At 41.9% G+C, this 19,074-nt stretch overlaps 2 protein-coding genes across 8 annotated transcripts in view; one reads left to right on the plus strand and one right to left on the minus strand.

Annotated features, from left to right (window-relative positions):
- Positions 1-11,917, minus strand: part of AASDHPPT (aminoadipate-semialdehyde dehydrogenase-phosphopantetheinyl transferase) — a 110,846-nt gene extending 98,929 nt beyond the window's left edge. For 3 of the 5 annotated variants that reach the window (XR_012655051.1, XM_075061708.1, XM_075061706.1), the window contains exons 1-2: positions 11,651-11,907; positions 9,763-9,988 (exon numbers count right to left, since the gene is read on the minus strand). Coding sequence is in view for 4 of the 5 variants with exons in the window: in XM_075061708.1 (XP_074917809.1) it covers positions 9,763-9,988; positions 11,651-11,794 (370 nt within the window). In the remaining variant the exon portion in view is untranslated. Of the gene's footprint in view, positions 1-9,762; positions 9,989-11,568 lie in introns of all 5 variants that reach the window. The other 2 variants (XM_075061705.1, XM_075061707.1) reach the window with 2 other exon arrangements.
- Positions 11,918-12,184: 267 nt separating this feature from the next.
- Positions 12,185-19,074, plus strand: part of KBTBD3 (kelch repeat and BTB domain containing 3) — a 28,470-nt gene continuing 21,580 nt past the window's right edge. Inside the window, exons 1-2 of one of the 3 annotated variants that reach the window (XR_004375011.2) lie at positions 12,214-12,474; positions 18,190-18,479. The gene's annotated coding sequence lies outside the window, so the exon portion shown is untranslated. Of the gene's footprint in view, positions 12,475-17,276; positions 17,511-18,189; positions 18,480-19,074 lie in introns of those variants that run through there. The other 2 variants (XR_012655050.1, XM_032790008.2) reach the window with 2 other exon arrangements.

Genomic DNA, 19,074 nt, shown 5'->3' on the forward strand with positions numbered 1-19,074 from the left:
ACACACACACACACACACACACACACACACACACAGAGAACAATGAAAAGGTGGGAGCCCTTTTCATGTTGTGTGTGTGTATACATACATACATACACACACACACACAAAATATATATAATCTCCTTACTATTTGTTCCAGTCTGTGCATCCAATGAAGTGGGCTGTAGCTCACGAAAGCTTATGCTCAAATAAATTTGTTAGTCTCTAATGTGCCACAAGTACTCCTGTTCTTTTTGCAGATACAGACTAACACGGCTGCTACTCTGAAACTTAGAACTGAATTATTGAAAAGACAAGTTAGAGGCAACAAATCATCACTATAAAGTCAGTGTGCAGAAGAAAAACCTCACTAACAATCTAGACAAGTATCCCTGTAGTCTCTCTTCTTTTTACTCAATGCCTTCTCCATCAGCTCCTCTCCTACCTTGTTTAATACTATTTCACTCCTCATTTTCAACATTTCCTTTCTCCAAATATTCATTTCAGCCCTCCTAACTATTCCACAATTATTCCATTATTGCTGCAATTACATTCCCATAAGCAAATTTCACTCTCTTAAACGCTGTTACCTCCCTCTAAAAACATCTTAACATGCAGTCATTCTTCATGACTATTAAAAAGTCACAACATGGACTGCCTCTAAAGGGAAAGACAAAAGATAAAAAAGAAAATAAAATTTGGTTTTCATTTCATGGTATAAAAGAATATTTTACTTTTATTAAATACTGGGACATGGGGCTTCCTCACATAAAATGATGTGGAAAAAAAAACCTTAATACCATAATTAAAAACAGTATTTCATTGGTAGAAGAGATGAAGTTAAGCTACAGATGAAGTTTCTAAGAGGTGATAATAAAGCTAGCATATAATATATATTCTTTATGTACAATAGTTTAAAATGTCTGTTTCTCTGTATCTTCAATGGAACACAAACAAGATTTCTCTCTCCTTAATAGAAGACTCATGCCAAATATGATTTTTTAATTCATTCCAGACACTGTGCAAGAGCCACATATTTAACACTGCTGTAGATATTAATGTGATCATTTTCATTCCTTCTTTGATAAATCATTCTGGACTTCTACAGCTCAACCCCCCAGTTATTAAGGCAAGACACCAAATAACCCAGCTTTGCATACATTGTTATATTAGTTTGACCTATTTTTTAATAGATCTCCTCCAGCAAAGGTTAGATGCTAACTGCAGAGAATTAGTGAAGCATGGCAATAAGTCCTAAGACAAATTAAAACTTTAATGAAGGTAGAATCAAAGTCAGAGGGAGGACAAATGCACTTTTAAGAAAAAAATCTCTTTTTGACATTACTGAGATCAAGGAACACGCATAGAAAAGAAAAATTGTGATAATTTTTTTAGAAATTCAAAAAACTCAACAGAAGTTCAGTACAGTGCTAGATCTCATGCCAAATGCCTTAACCACACTCCAGGTGCGTCCAACCCTCTGAATTTACTTTAGGGTTCTTAAAGGAATCAAAAATCCTCTTTCAGCATGCGGGATATAAAGCTCTCCTTCTCTCCTTTAGTAGAAAGAATGGAAGTCAGGTATTCTTCTGTACTCTTTCTATACAAAGTTTGGCCTAACTCTTATTCATTTATCATTCATTCAAAAATCTAAAAAAACCAAACAAAATAAAAGTGAATTTAATTCTGTGTCCATTTCACTTTACTCTACACGTACAAGAGAAAGGCAAGCTTCACAATATCAGGTATTCTCAGATGATAGTTTGGTTACTGAAAGAAAAATCTCAAGAAATACTTTTAGTCTCAAATTAAATTTCTACAGTCAGCAGAATTCACATCGAACTTCAAATCCTGGTCCTGGTTGGCTGACCAAACTTCAAAAACTAGGTTTTCATGAACTCTAATAAGCTTTACCAGCATAAATCAAAAATATTGAAGAGGAGAAGAAAGATAAAATTTTATGACTCAAACACCTGGGTCTGGAATTAATCCGAGACTGAAGATTTCAGTATCAAAATAACTTTTATGTGATAGTTAAGAGAAGTGGGCAGACTCTAACTAGCCCACAGAAGACCAGGAATAAACTGATAAATCATCTACTTCTCTAATTCCATTTTAAACAAATAAATGGCAATATTTATAAATAAATTCACTATCAGAGCAGGGAAATAAAGTTCGGAATATTTCAAATGCTAAGCATGCTCTTTAATAATGTATGATTATTTTAAAAGTCTCTGAGAACTGACATCTGTTACAGTCTGCCCTGGTTTATAAGCATCCCACACATTATTGAAGAAAAGCTAATGTTTGCTGTCCTAGAAGTTCATGCCCCTTGGTTAAAAGGCAAGTCAAGAGCCCAATTAACTTCTCCACAGGAGTTATCAACAATTTGAGAACCCTTTATCACACTACTCTTCCAAACTCTAAAAATCTTTTGATATGCTTTGCCTCTCATGGAAAATGATCTGTATGCAATTACTTCCATTTCCATCAGCCAATGAACAGAACTGCATGCCTTTTCTCAAATGACTACATAATTCATCTTAAAACAATCTTAAACAAAATAAAATGCACTGAGCTCAGTGAGTGTCCGGAATCAAGTAAGTTAGGAACACGATGTGAATCTAAGAACCTCAGGAAGTTAAACAATTGTATTCTATCAGTCTAGACTAGTATCAGAGGGGTAGCCGTGTTAGTCTGGATCTGTAAAAGCAGCAAAGAATCCTGTGGCACCGTATAGACTAACAGACGTTTTGGAGCATGAGCTTTCGTGGGTGAATTCGTGGTATTCATCCACGAAAGCTCATGCTCCAAAACATCTGTTAGTCTATCAGGTGTCACAGGATTCTTTGCTGCTAGTCTAGACTAGGTGAGCCTATTACAACCATAACATGCTAGATCAGTAGGCAGATTTAAAAATAAATAAATAAAACATAAAATGCATAAAGATTTCCTCTATCAACACTACTGTTACATTGTTATAATACATAAATCTAAATGGAGGGAAATGGTAATATAGAACAGCTGCAGATCAGTCTTCTGGTAATCCTGTGTAGCCTGCAAGCACTGGAAAATCATTACTATTTTGCATTTGCAGACCAATTTCTTTTTCTTTCTTTGCACTCCCTAACAAGGTTATTCATTTTGGTAGTGTCATTTCAGAGATATTCATAATGCAGCAAGAGTAAGAAGGAGGAAAAAGTCTATTTCGTTATTCCAGTGACTCAATAGACAACACAGCGAAAAAGTAATACTTAAGCATATATACGATAACATGTTAAGTGTACAACGGTTCTCAAAACACATCAAACATTTTACATTTATTTTGTATAGTATCTTTTGTGCAAAAGTGATTGTACAAAAAGAAAATCATATCAGGTTGGTGCAACCTGAGGATATTATACAATTAAGGGATATTATAAAAATAGGAACACTAATTGAATACAATGACAACCAACTGACCTTATTAAAGATTCTGTATGGCAACCACTAGAATGCAATAATGACATAATTTATATTCAGTTAAAAGGTATACAGTACTCAAAGAACATTTTAACACACTTCATGCACATTGTACTAAACCCTCTGTCCTAGTCTGCTAAGAGAATGAGATTATAGATGGCTGCATGTAAGACTTCAATTTCTGAGATATGATGAAGCTGGAACACCTAAAGGCAATCACAGGGCAACAGCACCACTCTGTGGATCTTTCAATTACAACAATCCCTACTAAAGAGAAGGCACATATTCATAACAACAGAAGAGAGCAGTAACAATATGCCTCGTGTGAAGCTGATAAAGGAAAGTTGTCTTTAGGCAAACTGTGAACTGGAAAACTATTAGTAATGACTCAGTGTATTGTGGCTGTAGTTTCAAGTGCCACCCTTAATATTGTTGATTTAATTATCTTCTACCGTACATATAAAACATTAGAAGAACTGAATTATACTGAATGTGTATTTTGGGTCTGTCCACTGAAATATACTACACCACTAAGGTTAATAAATATTGTTGTAGTTACTTTAAATCTCCTTTATAAATGTCTACTGGAAACGACTGAGATGTGGCAATAACTGTTAATTATTTTTTAAATTAATTTGAAAATGTTTTTCCCTTGCAAATCCATAGTGGTAAAATACGATAAAACTAGGTGTGAACTCACATATTATAGAAATAATTTCTATCGAAAAGCTATGCTTTGTAATTTCGGTAATGTGAAATAAAAAAAATCTTGTTTCTCACTTATTAAATCTTTATTATTCAGTTAAATGCCAGTAGCAAAGCAGATTTTAAAGCGCTCTTCTTTTACCAGGGAGAGGCAGTAAAAAGAAATGTTGTGTAAAAGTTATTGACAGCTCAGTTATTATAGGAAGACAAACTATAAATATTTAACTTCACAGAATTTTAGAATTAAAAAGAAACAGATTTATCTCTAGTTCATCTCCCTATTAATGAAGGATTGTCCCTTACAGTACTTCGAGAACTTTGTTCACTATAATTCAAACAACAAATCTTCCTTCACATCCCTCTCAGATGGTTTCACTATCTAGAGGAACAAAGGGAAATTAAAAAATTATATTTTTAGAAAACGGAGAAGAAATGGACCCAGTACTTTGATATTTATAGGAGTATATTAGTAATATATGGAAACCTGTCCACTTCTCCAACAATTCCCTGGGGTTCACATTGTGTCCCTGATTTCAAAACCCCCACAAGCCACTGCTTCACGCAGCTATACTTGAAACTGAGGGACAGGTAATCAAAAGGTAGTGCGATTGCAATGATGCAATACAGCACAAGTATATACATGAGGCAAAAGAGCAACCAACACAGCATGGCTAGTATGGATACAATGCACCATTAGTATTTACAGTGGCGTTATTTCACAGGTTTAGCCCTTTAATGAAGGCACAGACATGGAGTGCATGAAAGCACATATCAGGTCCCATGAATGGCAGGAACATGGGTCAGACCATTCAGCCACAAGGCAAAGGATCGCCTCAGGCTGTTCTGAAGTGGCTTCCTTTGGCTCATTAAATGAGCAATGGACCAGGGTGTATCTGGCCTTCCATAACCAAATGGACATTCCTCACCATATACTATTTTTAAGGGAAGGGAGAGATGATAAATAAGGAAACTCTTCCAAAAAGGGGGTAACAAGATGGGTTAAGGAAGAAATACGCACAAAATTAAAAAAGGGTGATGGGGGGGAAATAGATAAAAAATAAGAAAGGAAAAAGGAAGATGGTAAAGGGAGACTATGGAGTTTCAGCTACTCCTGCAGTTTTAAATAATGATAATATATAATTTTATTTAACTGAGAAGCTGCTCATAAAACATCTCCTTAAACACCAGAATACCCTCTTTATTTGAGGGCAGGAAAAAAGGTGAAGATAATCTTACAAAAACAAAAAAGTGAAATTAAACCTATGATCTCCCTCTGGGAAAGATCTGCTGCTTTTAGAATCAAACAGTTCAATTGGTTTCATAAGACCAGTTGGGTAGACTACAGAAATGTTTTTAAAATGCCATTTAATCATTACACATTAATCTGGCTCTCGCTTTTTTCATGTCGTTTATTAAAATGATTTCCTGAAAGTGTTCTAGGGTGTGGATTTTTTTAATCTTGACATTAACTGCATCTAGACCTCTTTTTATACTTTTACTCTGTTACATACTAGAAATGAATGTGGGAAGGGAAAAAACAGGGACTTCAACAATCTGTTAGGGATTCACATTGATCTTTTGGTTTGTTAGAGAACGGAGAGGTTTTGGACAATTAAACACAAGATGGCAAACACAGGGATTTTAAAAGGCTGTAAAACCACGCTATATACTAGTCCCTATGTAAAAACCAGGGAGAGAAAGAGAGAAGAGAGCAAGAATGCCTATGCCATTTAAAGGAAAATCTTTCAAAGTGCCAAGCAGTAAATCGTGCTTGCTTTACAGAACCGTGTTAAAATCAGCAGAGGACGGAATACCCCACCTCCACAGTTCCTTTTAAGGCTATGTCTACACTAGAGACCTGACAGTGGCACAGCTGTACCTATGCAGCTGTGCTGTCGTAAAACCTCCTGTGTAGCCCTCTATGTCAATGGGAGAGAGTATTCCTGTTGACATAATTAAATTACCCCCAACGAGTGGCGGTAGCTATGTCAGTGGGAGAGCATCTCCTTCCAACAGAATGCTGTCCACACTGGCGCTTCTGTTGGTGTAACTTATGTTTGTCAGGGGTGTGTTTTTTCACATCCCTGAGCAACATAAGTTTTACCGACAAAAGTGCTAGTGTAGCCATAGCCTTCGTGGATACATATAATCTGTGATCTTCCCAGTGCGCAAGGAGAAGGAGCCAACTAATGCTGTTTGCAGTGCAAACTAGCCCTGTGAGGAAGGTGTATGGGTGCAGCCTTGTCCCCTGCCTTTTGAAACAGAAAGGCTTTTTAAAAGGCGTGGCAAGGTGCTGCCTATGCACATTAGCTCTCAGGAGGCAATATATCTTTCCAAGGTATAATGCCTCCAGTTACTGCTACTGAGGCACTGTATCTTCTCTTCCCCTTGACAGTCCGGGTCTTGAGAGACTGAACTGAATCCCAAACAAGGGCTTAGCTGCACACAAATATCAGGGTTAGACCCTGATATTGCCAAACCGTATTTAAAGTTTCTGTATATCAAGGCCAGATCTGTCAAACTACAAACTGACCATGATAATAAGTTGCTTCTCCAATCTCAGTGCACAGATATTTACAAATATTGCTTAAAACAATTAATAAATTGTGTATGCATAGATGATGTGTCACTCTCACAAATGAAATATTTTCTTATACTTAAACACAGATTCCAATGCCAAAAGATCCAACCTGATCTCCTATATGACACAGGTCATGGAATTATTTTGGGGAAGCTTTCAGAGCATATATTTAAGAAAATCATTCAATCTGATTTAAAAATTGCCTGTGGTGGAGAATCTACCATGATCCTTGATGAACTGTTCCAGTGCTTAATTACCCTCACTGTTAAAAATATACACCTTATTTCCAGTCTGAATTTGTATAGCTCCACTGGATCACATTTTACCTTTCTCTGCTAGACCTTCTCTTTGTTAAGCTAAATAGACTGAGTTCCTTAAGTCTATCACTGTAAGGCAGGTTTTCTAATCCTTTAAGCATTCTCGTCGCTCTTCTCTTAACTCTCTCCAATTTATCAATATCCTTCTTGAATTGTGAACTGGACACAGTATTCCTGCAGCAGTCACACCAGTGCCAAATATAGAGGTAAAATAACCTCTCCCCCTACTCAAGATTCCCGTTTATGCATCCAAGGATTGCATTAGCCCTTTTGTCCACAGTGTCTCACAACCACCCTCCACACACACACAATCTTTTCAGAGGCACCACTTCCCAGGATAGAGTGCTCCCCTCCATGGCGTAAGTTTGGCCTGTATTCCTTGTTCACAGATACACATATACATATATACACACACACACACACACACACACACACAGTCATATTGTTTGCTTGCATCCAATTTAACAAGATATCCAGATCACACTAAATTAGTGATCTGTCCTCTACTATTTACCACTCCCTCAATTTTTGTATCATCTGCAAACTGGATCACTGATGATTTTATGTTTTCTTCTGGGCCATTGATAAAAATGTTAAATAGAGTAGGGCCAAGAACTGATCCCTGCAGGATCCCACCAGATGGCGATTCCCTATCATTTTGAATCCTATCAATTACCCAGTTTTTAATTTATTTAATATGTCAAATTAATTGTATATCATTCTAGTTTTTTAATCAAAATGTTAGGCAGTACCAAGTCAAACATCTTACAAAGGTCTAACATTATTACCTCTGCACTACTGTGGGTTTGTTTGTTTGTTTTAAATAAGATTACATGTTTGGTTGAAAAAGATATAATTAGTATGACAAAAAACTATTTTCCGTAAAAATTAATGCCAATCAGCATAGGTTATTACCCTCTTATAATTCTTTATTAATCAAGTCCTGTATGGCCACTCCATTATCTTGCCTGGGATCAATGTCAGACTGACAGGACTATAATTACCCAGATCATCTCATTTACACTGTTATTAAATAGTGGCACATTACTAGCTTTCTTATAGCCTTCTGGAACTTTCTCAGTCTTCCAAAACTTTTAAAAAAGAGCTGATTTTTAATCTCTTGGATGCAAGCTATCTAGAAATGCTGATTTAAAAATAACTAACTTTAGTAACCTCTGTTTAACATCCACCTGAGATACTACTGGAATGGAAAGAGTGTTATAATATGATGAGACAACACAGTCTGTTCCTTTTCCAAATATAGAACAGAAATATTTATTGAACACTTCGGCATATTCTGCATTATTATTGCTAGTTCTACCATTTCCACCTAGTAACGGACTAATACCATTGCTAAGATTCTTTTTCCCTACTACATCTATCTTCTTTTTTTTTTTTTAAATCTCTCTTATTCTCCTTAACTCTGCTGGACACAGATTTCTCCTTGAGTCCCTCTGTTTCCTTTATCAATTTTCTGCAATGTCTAAGTTCTGATTTATATTAATTTAATTTATTATATTTATATTTAATGTATATTTAATTTATTTTTAATTTAATTTAATATTTAATTTATTTATATTTAATTTATATTTAATTTATTAATTACTATCAACTTCCCCTTTCTTTCGTTTGTTATATATTATTTTTTATCTGCCTTCACTTCCCCTCTAGAGTTGCTCTTTAAAAAAACCAATACAGCCTTCTTCCTTGAGTCTGGCTTTTTGGGCATCTAGTAAAGTGTTCTTAAGCAATTCTCAATCATCATTCACATTTTTCTGATTAAATTATTCCTCCCAGATGATTTGGCTCATAATTGTTTTCAGCTTCATGAAACTGGCCCTTCTAAAGCATCAACCATCTATGAGTGTGAGTATATACGCTTTACTGGTCTGAACTTTATTCTGTTAACATATTATAAACGTGATCATGTCATGATCACTTGTACCTAAGTTACCATTATTTTTTATTTCTTGACACACAGAATACTGGACAAACTGAAGATTGTGGAGAAACTGCAGAAAAAAACTTTCTTCACAAGATATGATACAAGATTTCCATAGTTTCAGATTATTTTTGTTATGCTTGTAAATTTTCTGAAGAAGTTTTTAGTATAGTGGGAATAAATGCCAGAAAAACAACATGCTGGTATAAATTCCAGTATCTTGCTCCTTTACTCCCGTCATGTTGAAAGCTGAGCTATCTTTATGAAGTGCTCTTCGTAAAATTGCATTTTTTTTGGAATGCATTTGAGACAGTTTCCTTTTACAGTGTTTTGTACTGCATTTCATTAATCTACAACCCAGTTATTGTTCAGATTTATGCCAATGAGTGAGCTAACTGGAAGCTTCTGTGAGGCTTAGCATTCTAAAAATCTTCTAGGGTCCAATCCTGCAATGAGATTTCTGCAGATGCCTGCCCCTACTGATTTAATTGCAGGACCAAGGCCTTACTGACCCATGGTTGTATTTCAAACTTGGAAAGATAAACAGAAAGATCCACAATCAGAAATGCAACAAAGAAGTCCAATATATACCTCAGAGACTTTACAACAATAAATAAGCAAATAAATTCAATCAATGGTTTAAAAAAAATCAGAAGTGCTGGCTAACTATTTTAATAACACTAAATTACAAGGACTTTGGTTGACCTTTATGGAAACCTTAAAATACTCAATAGTTAGAGTCTAAAATGTCTTTGGTAACAGTAATACATTACCTGGCAAATTAGTCTTCATTATATCAATGCCAACTTGAAGCTCAGGCTCAGCTGCAAGAACTGCATAATCCCCTTGATGAGAGACATTAAAATTGAAATTGGGATGGATATCAAGTATGTCATTCACCAGGAAGGGTTTTCCTTTTGATGTCCTTTGCAAGTGTATTTCATTCCAAGGTATTCGCAGTTTTTCTGCAATTAATTTTCTTATCAGCAGACGACCAGCCTATGAAATAAAAAAAAGTTTAAAACGATGCATATGGAACCATTGTGCCATATACAAAGATCAATTTGTAACTGCTAAAATACCAGTTAGCTTACTTACTTAGGAAGTAAAGCTAAATTTTACTTATTACTTACAGAAATTTGCTATTTACAAAAACCATAGCACGAGATAAATGAAAGAGCTAAAAATGTTTACCAGCTCAGATACATCACAAATAAATGCTTGTGTAAAATGTATCAATAATTTATGCAACACAGTAAAATGCAATCCCCCTTCTAAAGATTCGTATTATCTGAAATAGGATTTCCCTCCTTTCACCACCTCATCACCTTCCTGCTGAGGATGTTTTATTCCCCTGCCCACAATAGTGAATATTTCTTTGCACTTAATTAAAACTCTCTCTCAGCTTTCCTATTAATGTTGTTTTAGTTAAAAATCATTTAAAAGCTAAATGAAGGGCTTGTGGAAGTAGAACAGTCAAAAATGATCATTAATAAAACAATGTTATAATTTATATTACTTGAGTTGATATAAAGCTTGAACTTCATCTTTGCAGAGTTTTAAAAGATAGTTTTACACGCTATGCTTCTTAGATATACAACCTCACACTGTTGCTGGTTTTTATTTCATGTAATGACATTATAAAACAACAAGGTTGAGAGAGTTCTTTCACAATCCCTTGTGACCTGTTGTCTGTCAATAGTTCACAGACAGAACCCCTCCCCCTGCTATCACTAATACCACTAAGACAACAGACTAGTCATTGTTTGGTGTATTTGATTCCTCAAACTGCCTCCGAAAAATATGTGATTTGCAGCATACACTGCAGGTCAAAAATTGGGCTACTCTGGATTAGGGGAGGGAGCAGTACATTCTAAAGGAAAGAGATAGCCCTGAGCTAGAGAACACCCTGCCAGCGGTCCCTTTTCTTTTATAGCAAAACCCAGCCTGCAGCTGCCTCCAAGACTTCAGCTGATTCAAACTATGGCAGCATGTCATGGTGAGACAGGCAGTATCCCAGGATGAAGGACCTAAGGCAGTTATGTGTATGCTGCACCTGGGACTGAGACTTGAAGGTATGTCCATACTGCCACTGCATTTAGGAACAAGCCTCACAACCCAGGGCCACAGATTTGTGCTACCTAAGCTTATAAGCCTTGTATTAGAATGCTGAAAAATAGCTGTGTATGGGTTGCCTTCAGGTTAAGTCTGGGTCTTTCAAGCCCAGGGAGGGGGTGCTAATACTGCAAGTCTATGGACTTGAGTCGGGAGGCTTGTTCCTAAAATGCAGTGCCAGTATGAACACACCGTTCGAGCTTTAAAAATTAACACGAACACTTTGAACTCCTCCCAGAAAGGCAGTATAGGGCATGGAGTGCTGGCTACGGGTGCTGCAAGCGGGACACTCTGGCAGCCCTGCCGCAGGTTCTGTTGGTGGACAGGACAGGTTTTGCCGTATCTGCCAGCAGACGGGGGTCGGGACCTTCTATTTTACACAGGCAAAGCACCGTGCACGTGCATGGCTCCATAACCATAAAAAACACTACGGTCAACAACTGGCGCTGCTTTAAGTAAATCACCCGCCTTTCCTCCTGCCCTAGTAACTCCCTTTCTACACGCAGTTCCCCCCGCGCTATCGCCATAAGGCGCAGCCGCCTCTACCATGGCAGCCTTGGCATCCCGGGCAAAGACGAACTGGCGGACGCGGTCCTTCTCCTCGGGCTGCACCAGGCGCGCGGCCAGCAGCCACTCATCCCGGCGCGGGGCCCAGGCGGCGCAGGGGAAGGCCCAGCGCGCGCTGCCCATACGGAAGCGCGGGGCGCTCCAGCTCTCGTGAACCCGCGGGCGGGCCCGGGAGCGCGCCTGGCCACTAGAGGACGGTCACGGGGCGCGGCAGTGTGGGAAGTCCCGTAGCCCTGCCGGGGAGCGCTACACGCGAGGGGGCGCCGGGGGAACCCAGCGCTCTCCCTCGGGGAGCAGCACAGCGCCCACCGCCTCAGCCCCCCTGACTGAAGGGGGCAGGAGCCCTGCGGGTGGAGAGGCGACAGGGTCAGTGGCTGGACGTCTTAGCCCCGCCCTCACCCGGCACATGGACCAACCTACAGACAACGAAGCGCGCTGCCGTGCGCAGTGTGCGTTCTTGGTACTGGGGCAAAAACTCCACAGGGCGCGCGCCTCCCGCCCCTGTGAAGAGCGCCCGTCGCGCCCACCTCCCTGTTCCAGAACACATACCCGGCCGACAAGAGTGTAAGTGACGAGACGACGAACCAATCAGCAGCCTACCAGGGACGGCGGCTGCTACGTGATGGGGCGGGCGAGGAGTCCAGCAGAGGTTAACAGAGGGCGGGGTTACTGGCGGGGACAACGCGAGAAGCCACTCCGAGCACAGGGATGGAGGGACTGACAGCCGGCTGAGCCAATCAGCGTGCAGCGACAGCATAGCGGGTCGGTCAGACAGGCCGCACCGTTACTACTCTTGGCTGCAGGTGGGTGTCTGCGCGTTATTGAGAAGGAGGCGCGAAGATGAGGCAATGGGTCTCCGAAAGGTCAGCCGCCGCGGGTGGGTGCTGGAGGTCACCCCATCCAGCGGGTTGGCTACTGTGGTGAGGCCCGGTCAGCATCCGCCTGCCCCTAGTGTCAAAATATGCCTCCCTTCAAAATGATTGCCCTGTTGTTACTGAGCATGCGCGAGCTGCCCGAACATGCGCAGTAGCAACGGCTGAAGCCAGCCCTGCCCGTGTCTGCTCAGTGAATTAATGGCAGCGAAAGCGGGATTGTGGGGGGAAGAGAGACTCATAGGAGTGGTGCTCTGCAGGCACCGTATGCAGGCTGTCTGCTCTGTAGTCACTACTAGTCTAGCCCAGTTACTCCTGCGCCAACAATTTAACTACTCAGAGAGTGTTATTAATGGCTCCCAATCCTGCTGGAAAGGTATAACAAGTGGGGTTCCGCATGGGGTCTGTTTTGGGACCGGCTCTGTTCAATATCTTCATCAACAACTTAGATGTTGAATTAGAAAGTACGCTTATTAAGTTTGCAGATGATACCAAACTGGGCGGGATTGTAACTGCTTTGGAGGACAGGGTCAAGATTCAAAATGATCTGGACAAATTGGAGAAATGGTCTGAGGTAAACTGGATGAAGTTCAATAAAGATAAATACAAACTGCTCCACTTAGGAAGGGAGAAGCTCCCAGGGGCATAGAGTCAGCAGTGAGGCTGCACCCAACCCTGATACAACACAAGAACAGAGCCTGTCCCTCTCTGTGCCAGGTGCACCAGGTGTGTGCAGGCAGGATCTTAGAGTGGGGGGATCCAGGTGTGGGTTGAGAGGGTTCTGGGTGGGGCAATCTGGGTTTGGGCAACTCAGAGGAACCAGATGTGCCGGGGCTCGTTGTGGGGTTCTGGATACAACTGTGAAGGGATTCTGCAGTATGTCCAGGTGAAGGTGGATGGGGTTTAGTAGGGGGTTTTGGGTGGGAATGAGCTCGGCAGGGGTTCTGGGTGTGGGGGGCAAAGTGGGGGGTCCAGGTGCTGGGGAAGTGGAGTTTGGTGGGGTGGGAATCCGGGTGCAGCTGTTTGGGGCACGGTGAGGTGGGATCTGGGTGCGGATGGTTCATTGGGGTGATCCAGGTGCTGCAGGAGTAGAACTTGGCAAGGGGGGCATTCTGAGTGTGAGGGTGAGACTTAGTGGGAGTGTCTGGGTATGAGGGGGTCTGGATACATGGGGGTTGGGTGGATGGGGGAGCAGCTCTCCCTACAGTGATACCTTCCCCTGCAACTGAGGAGCGATGGGTGCAGGAAGCATGAGAGAGAGGAGGCCTTTTGCAGAGCTTCCTCCAGCCAGGGGAGAAATCAGGGGATAAGTGTGACCCGGCCCTGGATGCCATCAGGGGAAGAGAAAGTCCCATCCTTCCCAGCCCTGCTGAGACTAGCAGCTGAGCCCAGCGCAGGGGAGGAGCCACCAGCCAGGTCTTTCCCAGTCCCACCCCTTGCCCTACAGTGATTTCTCTCTCTGCTAGCTGCCTTAGATACCTGAAACGTACTGCTGGGGAGGGTTGTATGACCACTCTTGTGGTTTCCCTTTGCTTCCCTATTAGAAAGTCATTTTTCTGTGGGGAATCAAAGAAATCTGTAGGGGATATAAATTCTGCGCATGCACAGTTGTTCAGAATTCCCACAGGAATACCAAGTGCCTAGAAAATCCCCCATTGCCTCCCACACTGTCCTCAAGCATGGATGCATGGCCAGGTATGCAAGCTCTGCCCTTCTCAGTGGCTGCCCCCAGGGTTGGGCACCAAACGGACAGGGGGGAAGGGATGAGATACAGTGCTGTTGTAATATGAGGCAGAGAGAGGCACAACCACAAGTGCCGGGGATGTCGGTCTCTAGTCTGCCCACTGCACCCTTGCACCCCACTTTTGTGCAAGTGTAGAGAATCCCTCCCACTCACCCACACCATCTTGCCCTTGTAATACTTTACTCCACCAGTTTTTCCTGATGAATAAGAATATAATTCTGTCATGGAAGTCACTGATTCTGGGACTTTCCGGGACTTCTTCTGTGGCAGGACTGGAGCAGTGGCCATCAGAAGAGCTGACTAGCAGTCAGCCCCGACCGCCAAACATCTTACCAATGGTCAGCCCAGGGCCACCGAACAGCTGACTGAGGGCCAGGAGGAGCAACAGTGGGACTGGAGCAGCTGAAAACCCCAGCACTGCTCTGTTTGTCTCCTGCCCTGGATATTTTTAGTAAAAGTCAGGGACGGATAATGGGCTTCTGTGAATTTTTGTTTATTGCTTGTGACCTGTCCCTGACTTCTACTAAAAATACCCATGAAGGAATCTTAACCTTACTGATGAATAATCCCAGAACTGCTTCCTTCCCCGAGTGGCTGCTATTGCAGGATCCATCCTTCCGAGGGAGCAGAAAAGCAGCGTTCATCAAGCCCAGTGCCAGTATTAGACTTGTGGGAGGGAGGTACCTGTGAAAATGGATGATGAATGATTGCACCTTTTTCTACTTTCTCAAGATCATATTTCTTTGTTTAAAATGAATGAATTTAATAGTTTTGATAGGGTCCAGAAAGATAGCTTCAGAAACTGAAGTCCATTGGCAACATGGTGTGTTTCAACTCTGGCCTTCACAATCTATCTCTGTAGATGCATGTCTGTTTCATTTCTCATGATGATTTTTTCCCCACTCAAGATCTCTGGCAGAGTTATAAGGTTATGTCTTCACTGCACTTTTGTTCACTGCACTAAAACTTTTGTTGCTAGAAGTGTGAAAAAGCACCCCCCGAACAACAAAAGTTTTAACAACAAAAAGTGCTTGTGTGCACAGGGCTTCATTGACAGGAGATGCTCTCCCAGCAACAAAGCTACCACCCCTCGTTCAGGGTGGTTTTATTTTGTTGTCAGGAGAGCTCTCTGGCAATGAAGGGCAGCTACATTGCTTGCTTTACAGTGACACAGCCGCAGTGGTACATGTGACGTTATTGATATAAGTTGGGACCATATAGAACATTGTTGCAACCAAGGTCCTGTAGTGGCACCAAATCTTTTGTAAAGGGGGTCATATAAGGTGTCTAAGACCAGGTTATGGGTTGCTGGTTATTATTATGCTGTCTATATGTATGTATCATTTTGTAGTTGAAGTTATGAATCTTGGCTCTGTCCTGTCTGTATTTCAAACTTATGCTATGCTTCTGGGTGACACCCCAGATAAGTTGGTCTTAGCTCTGCCTAGCCTGCTTGATGGCCTATTAAGGACCATCAGCTATACAACTGACCCATTGAGAGAAGGCAGATACGCCTTGTACTCAGCAAAGTATGCAGGAGCTTGCCCGTGTGACTCCAGACTCCATTTTGTTGTAATTTTCCACAGTAAGAACAAAGAAGTGTTCTTACACCTGGAAAAGACTATAAAAGGCTGATGCCTCATCTCCATCTGGTCTTCAATCCTGCCTCTTACCTTTGGAGGAACTTTGCTACAAACTGAAGCTCTGAACAAAGGACTGAATGACCCATCCCAGCGGGGGATATACTCCAGAGACCGGATTTGAACCTGCAGTTTATTCCATCACTGCTACAAGCCTGAACTAAGAACTTTGTCATTACTGTATGTAATTGTTTCCATTTACCCAATTCTAGCTCTCATCTTTATCTTTTTCCTTTTATGAATAAACCTTTAGATTTTAGATTCTAAAGGATTGGGAACAGCGTGATTTGTGAGCAAGATCTGATTTGTATATTGACCTGGGTCTGGGGCTTGATTCTTTGGAATCAAGAGAACCTTTTTCTTTTATTGGGGGTGTTGTTTTCATACCATTCATCCCCAGCTTGAGTTGGACTGGTTGGTGCATACTGTGGAAACTGGCTAGTGGTCTTAAGGGGATTGCTTGTGTGATTGTGGTTTAAGCCAGCTTGGGGTGAGACAAAGTCCTCTTTGTCTGGCTGGTTTGGTTTGCCTTAGAGGTGGAAAAACCCCAGCCTTGAGCTGTAACTGCCCTGTTTTAAGTGATTTGTCCTGAACTGGCACTCTCAGTTGGGTCCCACCAGAACCGCATCGTCACAGTACATCCATGCTGTTGTAAGGTGCACAGGTGTTGTAAGGCCTTGGCTATACTACACCGTTTTGTCAGCAAAAGGCAACTTTTGTTGACAAAACTTTGGAGGTGTACACACTACAATGCTCCTCCCACCAGCAAAACTCTCATGCTTTGCTGACAAAATAAAACCACCTGAGAGGCATAGAGCATTTTGCAGCAAAATTAGATTGACAAAGTGTCAGTATAGTTGCTGTGCTTGGTTTTGTTGCTCTTAATAGCTTCCAAGAGGTGTCCCACAATGCCCATCCTAACTGCTCTGGACAGTAGTTTGAAATCTGCTGCTGTGCATCCAGATATACAGGCATCCGCCCTCTCCCCTTTAAAGGCCTGGGAATTTTTGAAATTCCACTTCCTGTTTGCTTTGTGTGGAGAGCTCATGTTGCATCTTGACCATGGTCTCTCAACGCAGCAAACACTCTCCGTCTTGGAGCACAGCTGAGTTGTGTGATCTGCTGACACTGTGGGGGGAGGGGGCTGTGCACCCCTAGCTCCACACCAGCCATAGGAACTTAGATACCTACAGACAGATTTTTTGTGATTTGTTGGATAAGGACTACGAACAGGATGTGTTGCAGTGTCATGCGAAGATAAAGGAGCTGAGGTAGGCATACCAGACGGCAAGGGTGGCAAATCATCATTCTGATGCTGTGCTAAAGACCTACCTTTAATATAAGGAGCTGGACGCCATCCTTGTTGGCGACCCCCACTTTCACTGCCAAGAGCCCCGTGGATACTGGACCTAACCCCAAGGACAAAGTCGAGTTGGAGGAGGTCAAGTTGGAGGACAATGTAGAGCACACAGCAGGGTCGTCCGGTGGCACGGTGAGTCAGGACCTCTTTTCCACTCCGGAGGGGCCTAGCCAGCCTCAACAGTCCATCTCTGACGCACATGATGCAGAAGAGAAGAGTCCTGGTAAGTGATCTTTTTGAGTTGATGCTGCTCGGTTATGTGAGGTGGAGCCGTACTTTGCTCTGTATGTTGTAGAAGTGGGTGAAGGAATACAAATGTGGATAACTGGTTGTGTTTGAGTGTGCTCCACATTCTCTTCTGCAGATAAGAAGTGTAGTGGAACAGTGTATTAATGCATTGTTAAAACCAAGATTTCACTGGAATTCTCCAGAGAGATCTCTAGGAAAATTTCCTGATGGTACTCGCCAGTCTTCTTCCAAAGGTTCCTTGGCAGAGCAGGGAATTTTCCCCCACCACTTTACACAGACCAAAGCAGCAGTTTAGGGCACCGTGTCTGAAGCCACATGCATATAGTAGGTGCATCCTTGCTCACCCTCAGGAGTGAGATACTGGCTTCAGTGACTCCCCGCCTGTGGAAAATGGTGGTAGAGTTTACAATATTGTCCCTAATTGCCTGCACTGGTCCACTTAAAAAACACCTAGACCATTTGCCCTATTTTGAATCCCCAACCCCCACCCAGGCTGAACTTGCTGTTTTGGGTGTTTGCTGAGATGTGTGCTTACCAAGGGACAGTGAGAAAGTGATTGATATGTTACAGGAAGTGTATTTTACTATAATGATTCAATGCCCTTCATGAACCAACAATCAGGCTTCTGTGTATTGTTTCTTGTGCTTCTGCAGATGTGGTCTTCAAGGGAACCCCTTACACACCAGTGGAGCACCTCTGCCAGATAAAAAAGTGACCAAGGCAAAGCAAAGAGGACATGTTCCAAGAGGCACGCCAATTCTTAGAGAGCAAAAAAAGAGAATGCAGGGAATGGAGAGAGACCCTCAAGGAGAAATTTAAAATAAAAAGGCAGGAGAGAAAGGAGAGTGAGGAACACATTCTAAAGAGCCAGGAGCAGGTGATAAAAGTAATGGAGGCGCAAACAGAGATGTTGAAGTCCCTAATCACTCTCTAGGCTGAAGAGGTGCGTGCGTGTCCTTCCTGCAGCTGATATAGAACTTCTTTCCATGCCCTCCCCAAACTACTCCTACACATTCCTTGCAATCACCCCGCCCTTCTCGGTACCCCTTTCAATCCACCTTTTCGACAGCTTCCAAAATGGTAGCTGGCTACACTGCCCTTTACGATTATCTCCCTTTTCTGAAAGATAGCCAGTCTTTGTCTCCCTCACACAGTGGATTGTGGCTGGAATTAATACACAGTGGCAATTTGTCAGATATCAGAGGGGTAGCCATGTTAATCTGCGTCTGTAAAAGCAGCAAAGAATCCTGTGGCACCTTATAGACTAACAGACGTTAGGAGCATGAGCTTTCGTGGGTGAATACCCACTTCGTCGGATGCATGAAGTGGGTATTCACCCACGAAAGCTCATGCTTCTAAATGTCTGTTAGTCTATAAGGTGCCACAGGATTCTTTGCTGCTTTTACGGATCCAGACTAACACAGCTACGCCTCTGATACTTGACACTATGCAAGGCACTGCGTTTAGCCGTATGGAGTAGATTGGCAATTTGATCATTTGCTGACTACAGATCATGGTTAGGAATCATCAAAATTTTC

The sequence above is a fragment of the Chelonoidis abingdonii genome, chromosome 1 (assembly GCF_003597395.2).
Source record: "Chelonoidis abingdonii isolate Lonesome George chromosome 1, CheloAbing_2.0, whole genome shotgun sequence".
NCBI lineage: Eukaryota > Metazoa > Chordata > Testudines > Testudinidae > Chelonoidis > Chelonoidis abingdonii.